Source organism: Bufo bufo, chromosome 10 (assembly GCF_905171765.1).
Source record: "Bufo bufo chromosome 10, aBufBuf1.1, whole genome shotgun sequence".
Taxonomy (NCBI): Eukaryota; Metazoa; Chordata; class Amphibia; order Anura; family Bufonidae; genus Bufo; species Bufo bufo.
Window position 1 is genome coordinate 102,211,302 of NC_053398.1, and position 10,323 is coordinate 102,221,624.

General features: G+C 43.1%; 1 protein-coding gene across 1 annotated transcript in view; it reads left to right on the top strand.

Moving 5' to 3' along the window:
* The window catches only part of SMPD3 (sphingomyelin phosphodiesterase 3), a 69,812-nt gene that overhangs the window by 56,706 nt on the left and 2,783 nt on the right, over positions 1-10,323 (top strand). Inside the window, exons 4-5 of the mRNA XM_040409726.1 lie at positions 1,944-2,033; positions 7,327-7,390. Coding sequence (XP_040265660.1) covers positions 1,944-2,033; positions 7,327-7,390 — 154 coding nt within the window. The remainder of the gene's footprint in view (positions 1-1,943; positions 2,034-7,326; positions 7,391-10,323) is intronic.

Consider the following 10,323-nt stretch of genomic DNA (forward strand, 5'->3'; position numbering starts at 1 on the left):
CCGCAAATTGTGGTCCGCAATGACCGTGGGCCAGCCGCATGAGGATCGCGACCCCATTCACTTGAATGGGGTCCGCGATCCACCCATTCCGCAAAAAGATAGGACAAGTTCTATCTTTTTACGAAACGGAACCCAACGAAAGCACTCCGCAGTGCTTCCTTGGGGTTCCGATCCGTGCTTCCGCACCGCATCTCCGGATTTGCGGGCCATTCAAGTGAATGGGTCCGCATCCATGATCCAGATTGCACACGGCCGGTGTCCCGTATGCGGTCCGCAATACGGCCACGGGGGACACACGGCCGTGTGCAAGAGGTGTGATTCTGTTAGTGTATGCCACCTGCTTGTCTCGTGAACAGTCACATACATACAAGTGTCGCTCACATCCCTCGTTCTGGTCTAAATTATAAGAGATTAATATGAGCTGTGACACATTTCAAAGTATATGCAGCTGATGTTTTATACTGATCCCAGCCTCGGTATTAGGCCACCTTTACACAGTCAGTATTTGGTCAGTATCTGATCAGTGACTGTGAGCCAAAAAAGCAAAGCCAATGCATAAATAAGGTATATTGGAAAGATTTGCATGGTTCTGTGTTTTTAACCTGCACCTGGTTTTGGTTCACACTCACTGATGAAAATCACTGACCAAACACTGACTATGTGAACGTGGGCTTAGGGCCCGTTCACACAACATTTTTATAGCGCTGCTTTTCACACGTGGAATCTGCACCAAAAAACTCCTCTAAAAAGCCGCCCATTCATTTCAATGGGAGGCAGAACAAGCTGAAAAAAAGAGTGTGGCAAAAAGAAGCAGCATGCTGTAAGTCGGAGCGGAATCCATGCTGATTCTCCCATTGAAATGAACGGTAAGCTGAAAAAATAGGAAGCTAAAAAAAAATGCGCCAAAAAATGCACCAAAACCGCACAGAAAATCAGCGCTGATTTTTTTCCAGCGCATTTTCAAAATCCGTCATGTGAACATCATCTAAGGGAGAGTTCACATCATTGTCCATTCTTTTGAACAGAAAAATTGAAAACAGGATACTGTAAAAAAAAAAACGGATCCTGTTGCACATTTGGAATATGTTTCTGCCATTTCCGTCTGGATTCCATTTTTTAGATGGAAAAAAAGTACTGCATGCAGGGCGGAAATGGCTCAGACGGATGCCAAATGTGCAACAGGATCCCTTTTTTTTTTTTTTTTTTTTACAGAATCCTGTTTTTGTTCTGTTCTTCTGACGGATCAGAAGAACGGAAAGTAAAACGGAAATGTGAAGTCTCCCTAAGGCTTGGGTTACCCCACAACAAAAAAGGTACAACTACATTGTGACATGTGTCGCACAACATTCATGTTGTACTAATGTCGTGCAACACATTTTATAGAGATAGTCAATGGTGTCGCACTGCGACATGCGACGCGACAGTCGCATAAAAATCCAACTTGTCGCGTCACAGCATGTGACATGTCGCAGTGCGACACCATTGACTATCATTATAAAAAAAGTTGTGCGACTTTTCTGTGACACATGTCGCCGTGTAGCCCAAGCCTAAGGCCGCCATACACAACGTGGCCAGCAGCAGGATCTGCATGCGGATCGCCACTAGTTGCCAGGCTGCACCTGTACGTGCCACTACGTGTACATGCTATTGTTTCCATTGTACAGGTATGGCGCAGCAATTAGTGATGATCTGCGTGCGGATCCTGATGCCCGGCCGCATTGTGGACAGGCTGCCTTCATTTCTGAACTCCAAACTCGATTTGTATATCTATCATACATGTATTACGCTATTGTTAGATGTGATCACACAATGCATTCGTTAACCGCAGTGTGAAAAAAGTAATGCAAAAAAGAGAGAAAAAATAAATAAATATAACTTGGATGGGATGTGGAGAGCAATAGACACAATCACTGCCTCTAACCAACTTATGTCTTATCATGCAGAAGATAAGCTGGAGCAGCAGCATACCCTGTTTACACATTATAAGGATCCATGCAGGCTGGGCCCTGGAGAAGAGAAGCCCTGGGCAATAGGTGAGCTGTGCGTGTGTGTTGGCTCAAAGAAATGCTAAGTATTTTCCACCAGTGCCCCCTGCAGGAAACTCTAAACACTGCAAGTAACGATGAAGAGCAACAGATGTATGGGAGGTGGATGCTTGGGAAACGGGGAATTATTAACAATATGGCTAAGGTCCTAACCGTGAGCTCATGCCCTTAATGGCGTGGTCATGTCATGGTTTGATGCGCGACACAAAAATTGGGGCAGAATTATGATACTGTCTAATAGAAAACCCGTCTCTGTTGCCCACAGTAACCAATCACATAACAGTCATTCATTTTTCAAAAGCAGAATACAAAATTAAAGCTGTACTGTGGATGGACTACAAAGACAAATTTTCTACAGTATCAAGAAGATAGATGACCAGACGATTGCACCACCAGGAGTGAGTTACGGCATGCACCATTCCCACCGCTCATTGCTGCCAACTCTTCTTCTCCCACTAAAAAAAATGCATGCCACCCTATCTATATACAGTTTAAAAGTATTCACTACTGGCGGCAAGAGCAGTTCATTGAATGGAGATTTAAAAGTGGTGGGGATTGACCATAAGGAACAAAGTACAAAGCCCAAGACAAAAAAAATACCAAGATTCAGTTGCCAAGTTTAAGAATCTCCTATCAAAATTATGTATCTTTACTGCTCCCAAAAAGGTTTTCAATTTGGACAGAAAAACAATGTCCACAAAGACTGGACTACCTAATGGTCCATGCTTCTCTATTGCCATGGGTAACGACCACAGGTATTTCGAGCATAACACTCTCAGACCATGCACCAGTCCATTTTTCCCTCACATTGTTAGATGTTATTCCCGCAACTTGGAGATGGCGCTTGAATGAGCAAATTTTAGAAAATACTAATGCATTCCTAGATATACAGTCGCAACTTAAGTTCTTTTTCGAAATAAACAAAAATTCAGGACCAAAGAGTCCAATAATATGGGAATCTCATAAAGCTTTTGTCAGAGGGCTATTTATTTCATGGGGCTCTAAGTTAAAAAAGGAAAGGCAAAAAGTCACAGATGATCTGTTAGAACAAATTTCAATATTAGAGAAAGAACATAAAAATAGCAGTCTGAGGGAAACGCAAGAGAAACTGAGAATCTTGAGAGAAAAGCTCCTCACTCATTTGCAAAATAAATCGGCCAAAGCTTACTTGCATTTTAGACACAAATTATATGCACACGAAAATAAAGGGGGGAAGCTTATGACGGCACTGCTTAAAAAAGAGAAAGCTAAGCAACACATCCATAAAATTAAGGATCATACGGGGAAAGTAACTTCATCTCTCCCAGAGATGGCTGCAGCGTTCCAAAAATATTATTCAGAATTATACAATATAGACAAAAATAACACTACATATAGTGACAGACAGAAGAAAAGCCTAATAGATAACTTCTTACAAGATATTTCCTTACCGAAATTAGACCAAGCAATGACAAACTCTCTTCTTACTCCTATAACACAGAAGGAAGTTTCTGTGGTCCTCGCCTCCTTCCCCCCAGGAAAAAGCCCAGGGCCGGATGGTCTGCCTTTGCTCTATTACAAAAAATTGCAAGATGTAATCATGCCTCATCTTGTGGATCTCTGCTCTTCATTATTTGAGGGTACACCACTACCTAGACAAACTCAAGAAGCTCATATTACCCTTATAGCAAAAGAGGGGAAAAATCTAGAAGATTGTGGGAGCTATAGACCCATCTCACTTCTAAATTTAGACTTAAAAATATGGGCTAAGCTTTTATCCTTAAGAATAAAGAAACTTTTACCTCATTTGATAGGTGAGGAACAGTCAGGTTTTGTCCCGGGGAGGGAGGGGAGGACCAACACGATTAAGCTTCTTACCGCAATTCACCAGGCACATGCAGAAAATAGATCATTGGTCCTTCTCGGAGTAGATGCCGAGAAGGCCTTTGATAGGGTGAGTTGGATTTTTATGCGCTCCACTCTCATAAAGTTTGGTTTCCCAGAAAGCTTCATAGAAGCTATATTTTCGCTATATTCTCAACCTTCAGCTTCTCTGCTGGTAAATGATTATTTATCATCTCCCTTTGAGATAGCGAATGGCACCAGGCAGGGTTGTCCTCTCTCTCCAACTTTGTTTGTTCTGGTTATGGAGACATTGCTTCAGAGGGTAAGACAACATCCGCACATTAAAGGATTCCCTACTCCTGAAGGTGAATTAAAGACATTAGCTTTTGCAGATGATCTACTATTTTTGTTGCCCGAACCGGAGGTTGGGTTGCCCTGCCTGGTGGATCTGTTTGAGGCTTTTGGAGTAATCTCAAATTTCAAAGTGAACGTTACAAAATCGGAACTGTTAAATATTTCCCTCACTAAACAAAAATATAATAAAGTTAAAAATATCTCCCCCTTCATATGGGCCTCCTCTTCACTTAAATACTTAGGGGTGCACATTCCTTCGGCTATACACAAAATATATGACATAAACTTTCGCCCGCTCCTTACTGAAATTCAAAAAATACTCTCAGAATATGACCTACCTCTAATCTCATGGTTCGGTAGGAAAAATGTCATCCAAACGTATATACTCCCCAAGATCCTATATAAAATGCAAATGTTACCGATTGCTTTACCACAAACATTTTTCACCAAATTAAGAACACTGTTCTCGAGTTACATATGGAAACAGAAACGTCCCAGACTGGCACATGAACTTCTGGTTAAAACTAGAGAGAAGGGAGGTATAGGCTTACCAGATATGCATACACTATATAAAGCAATTCAATTGAGAAGATGGATTAGTTTAGCTGGCTTCTCTGACCAGCAGAATATGTTCAGATGGTCTAAGAGAGCTTACAAAGGTGACTTACTGAGAGATCTGTGGATTCCAGCCAAAACATGTAGGAAGTTTGACCCATCAGATAATAACTTACTTTTCAAAGGCGCTGTAGTAACCTGGACTTCTTTGTCACCTTCTCTAGCCCCTAAGATTTCACCGTTATTACCTTCCAGCTTAATACCTGTGGTCGTTGGTAGGGAATCTTTGACCTTTAAACCCATGTGGGAGCAGCTGGGACATGTGACAGTCTCAAAACTATTCCCGAGCGGAGGGATTCCAGACCTCACAGAGTTAAAGGAGCTACTTCCAAACTTTGTTCTCACTTTTTTGCATATTTCACACTTTAACAGATGTTGTGAGATCTTTCTACAAAACAACTACCCCTTCAGAGAATTTACTGATTTTGAAAGGAACCTTTATGCTGTGAGACCAGAGTTTGGTAAGCTTTCTAGGATGATAGCTGTAGTGAGGGAAACCAAAAGTTTGCTTGAACCTGGGTATATTGCGTCCTGGGAAAAGGAACTAGGTCTATCCTTTTCTGAAAATGATAAGCGTCAAATACTCCAGAAGTCCCATGGCCATTCTAGATGTGTACGTTTACAAGAAACACATTACAAGATTTTAGCTCGATGGTATAAAACGCCTGAGTTTCTGTATGCTCACTGTTTATCTCCATCAAACTTATGCTGGAGGTGTAACTCTCAGGTTGGTACGCATGCACATATATGGTGGGAGTGTGTGCTTATACGCCCCTTTTGGTCTGAGATTGAGGGTAAATTAAAAGACATCTTGGGCATAAAGCTAACATTGACCCTGACCCTGGTTTTACTTGAGCTCCCTTTATCAGACAGTAGTCAACAGCCCTTAGTTTTAATTAACCATTTTCTTGCAGCAGCCAAATCTCTAATCCCCTTGAAATGGTTAAGTATTACTCCTCCTTCTGTCAGTGAATGGATTGAAAAAGTACATCAAATCTGCAGATTTGAAGAGATGTCCAGTAGGTCATGTCGCACACATCATAAGTTTCTCAAAATTTGGGATGCTTGGCTGAATTCTTCATATTGTGGAGAAACACGACCAACTGTCCCGCCTAATGCATGAGCTTCAGCTTGTAGAAATAATCTGATGAAACACACTTACCACCCACCTCCTCCCATACCACCTCTCCTTCCCCCCCCCCCCCCTCTCTTACATTTTATTTTTTATTTTCATACTTGTTATACTATGCATATTCTACATTAAGGGTACATCAACTTCTTATCTAGTTGATAGATATAAATAAAGTTGATGCTCGATAAGATGTCATCAGAATATGCAATATATAGTTGATGTAAAACTACTCATACATTGTACTGAGATTGTGTCATGTAAACTATTGTTACTTGAATCCCGGTTGGGAATGTTTGTAAGCTGTCATGACATTGTTAAATGGCTTTCTTTAGCTATTCAAATTAATAAAAACACAGATGATAAAAAAGAAAAACAATGTCCGTATACCTTCTTGTCTAGAGCAGTGAGTGGGGTTCTTGTCAGTTTTTCTGGTGGTCTATGGGAGTGAAGGTATCCCAGTATCCCTGGTAGTCTAGAGTAGAGAGCTGGTAAATGTTAAAGGTGTCGTGCAGGGTTTTTTATATTGATGACCTATCCTCAGGATAGGTTATCCATATTGGATCGGCGGGGGTCACCCCCCCCTCCCCCTTGGCGAGGTGGGGCTGCTTCCTGTTCATTACACTGCCCATCATCTCGGAAGTGGGGTGTAATTACAAGGACTCACTCTATTCACTTGAATGGAGCAAGTACTTGTAATTACACTACGCCACCACTGCAAAGGAGACAACGCGAAGTGGAGCGCCGCCTCCTCTTCATACAGCTAATCGGCTAGTGTGCCAGGTGTCGGAGCTATCCTGAGGATAGATCATAAATATAAAACCCCATGCACAACTCCTTTAATAGCCCTGTTGTGAGGCAGGGGACGGGCTAATGCCGCATACCTGGTTTCCAGTGGTTACTCACCTTTCCCTTCCCTATCATTGCAGGGAGGGGATAGAGAGGACTGTGCATCTATAGCTGAATGGCTGCAGAGTTCTCTCTATGATTGGGCAGAGCGCTCCTGAATTGCCAGTCACAACTGCAACTTCTACAGTTACACGTCACTGCATGGAGGTGCAGTATGGGACCAGAGCAAGTATGGGAATATGGGTATCGTATTATAGATCCATTAACATTTGTGCATGAGGCCTAATTTCCATGTTAAATTTTCATTCTGAAGTGGGAGGGGAGGAACGCTTCAGCGATTTTGACCACTCTAAAGTACAATAATATGTTATAATATGTTTATATGTTCAATTATTCACTCATTCCTCATTGTAAGTGCTGTAAAGTATGCTATGGTTATGCAGGAGGTCACCCCAGGCTAGTACAATATTGAATTCTGCTGGTATAACATATGATTTTCTGCTTTCACAGGAACACTGCTGGATCCTCAAGGTCTCTATGATGAGGAGGTGTGCACTCCTGACAATTTACAGAAGTGAGTAACTAATCAGCTACGTTTTTTGCTTAACTTGGACAAGCTTAGCAAAAAATGAACGTGGAGCACCCCAGCAGTACGATAGCAAATTCAGAAATGTACAGTAAAGGTTTGCATGTTGCCCCTGGTGTTTCATTCAGTGGGGTCAGCTTCACAAGGCTGGTACCAAAGTCTAAAAAAAATCCATACAAATCCTCTTTCACTTCTTCTCTTCCTCCTGCTTCTTGCTCTGAATCACTCACTCTCAATTCACTGATAAAATCCAAATTCGTTAGCAGATCACTGAGAGATCAGGTTACAGGCATAAATGAGTGAATGCGCTGGCACTGCGCCTGACATGTCCCCACCCCTGCCACTACCCAATGGCGAAGGCAGAGTAGCAATGCCACGTGCGCCTAAATGGTATTAAAAAAATTGCAAACCAAGCTGTGCAACCTCTGTAACATCGGCTATCACTTTTCAAACACCTTTATAGAGTCAAACATAGGGTACTGATGCGTCTGTCCTCATGATAATCCAATTCATCAGGGAACAGAATGCCTAGTTCACACATCAGTTATTTGTTCAGTTATTTCCATCAGTTAGGGTCCATTCACACGTCCGTTGTTTCTTTCCTGATCTGTTCCGTTTTTTGCGGAACAGATCTGGACCAGATCTGTACCCATTCATTTTCAATGGGTCCTGAAAAAAATCGGACAGCTCAATGTCTGATTTTTTTTCAGGACCCATTGAAAATGAATGGGTACAGAACTGGTCCAGATCTGTTCCGCAAAAAACAGAACAGATCAGGAAAGAAACAACGGACGTGTGAATGGACCCTTATTGTGAGCCAAAACCAGGTACAGAACAGGTATAAATCGTTTCATTGTACCTGATCTCTGTGGAGGCTTCACAATAACTGACCAAATAACTGAAGTGCGAATTGGGCCTTAGATTTTCTGCACTTCATGTGTTAGTTATTTAACAACCTGATTATATGACTGATGTAACCATGTGAAATAAATAAATATGGCACCAGAACCAAGACCAGTACAGAAATGAAGTACCAGAACATAACTCTGGAAATAAATACAGTAAGAAAACGAAGATCAATACAGAAATATGGTTTAAGAACAAAGGGGCACATTTATTAAGACCGGTCTTAATAAAGCCCTTCACTGTTGGTTATGGCGCCGGCCTCTACATAACTTTGGCGGATCCACCGCCGCTTCTAAATGTAAGACAGCTTCCGAGCTGTCTTACATTTAGACCATTTTCTACATTTGCCGCGCTCCCGTTAAAGTCTATGGGCGCGAACGCGCGACAATGCGCCCCCAAAGAAGCTCCTGTACTTCTTTGGGTGTAAGGCGTTTTACAGCGCGTTCGTACGCGCTGTAAAACGCGCAGGTGAGAACCATGCCCATAGAGAAACATGGGTTTTCGCCTGTTGAGCGCTTTACAGCGCGTAGGAACGCGCTGTAAAACGCTCAGGTGTGAACCAGGCGTAAAACAGGCGTAGAAAATGGTAAATGAGACGGGCCCATCCCCGCCCACGCCACACCCACCTTTTTAGACCTGGCGTGAGTGGGGAAAAGTCGCAGATTGCGGTGAAAAGCACCTCTGCGCCAGAAATATGCCTCAATTAGGCATATTTCTGTTTAATAAATGACCCCCAAAGTTCATTACATAAATAAGGTACTAGAACTAAGCACAGTAAATAAATACAGCTCTGGAACCAAGCTCAGTGCATATATATGGTCTAAGTCAATTTCAGTAAATAAATACAGTGCCAGAACCAAGCGAAGTTAAGAAATAAGACACCAAAGGTAAGATGGTAGAGAGATCAAACTCCCACAGCTCCCAGTATGAATTGAAGAATAACAAGAATACGCAGGGAGTCGTTTCGAAATAATTGTACCGCTTATCGTTCAGCAGCACACCATATAAGCAAAAGCAATCTGACACAGAGAAAAAATGAACACTCACTTCCAATGACTCCCATGTGACATCTTTTCTGACTGCAGTTGCTCTCTTTTTTTTTTTTGTTCTCCACCCAGTCGGTCAACGATGACCTCCCCCACCTTTTACAGCTCATCTCCAGTCTTTCTAACAACAAAACTCCTCAGGCCTCATGCACATGAATGTGCCGGCCGGGCCCGTGATGCAGACTGTAGGACCGCCGCATGTGGACGTGGACCTATTCACTTGAATGGGGTCAGCGATCCGAATCTGACGGTCTGAACCGCAAAAAAGTAGTGCATGGGGTTCCGCACCTCCGTTCCGCACCAACCTTCAGGATTGCGGACCCATTCAAGTGAATGGGTCCGCATCCATGATGCGGGGTGCACAGGGCCAGTGCCCATGTATTGCGGACCCGCTGTTTGCGGGCCTAGCGCTGTATTGCTGTAGTGTCAACACAAATAGTAGTGCCGTATGTAGTGCCCACAAAAATACTACCACACAGTGTTGTGCCCCTGAAAGTATTGTCATAGTTCTAGTGCCCCAAACACGACCATTTATTTATAAACCTCCATGTCCTTGTTTGCTTGATGCGTCCACTTGTGATGTCTGGGAATGACACAGACAGGCAGGATGACTTCTGTCATCTCTTCACCCACTATCAGAGGCCTCTGCTACGGGTCTGAATAAGGGCTCATGCGCCGTGCCCGTATTGCGGCCCGCAAACAGCGGGTCCGCAATATACGGGCCCCCGACGTTTTACTGTGCTGACGGATCACGGACCCATTCAAGTTGAATGGGTCTGGATCCGTCTGTGGAATCCGCATGGATGTTGCCCGTGCATTGGGGACCACAAATTGCGGTCCCCAATACACGGAACGGCCGACCAACGGCCATATGCATGAGGCCTAAATCTTATGAAAATCATGATGTTTAAATGTGGTGCTGACTTCATTTGCCGGATCCAGCAGTCAGGGAAGAGGTACTACTCACCT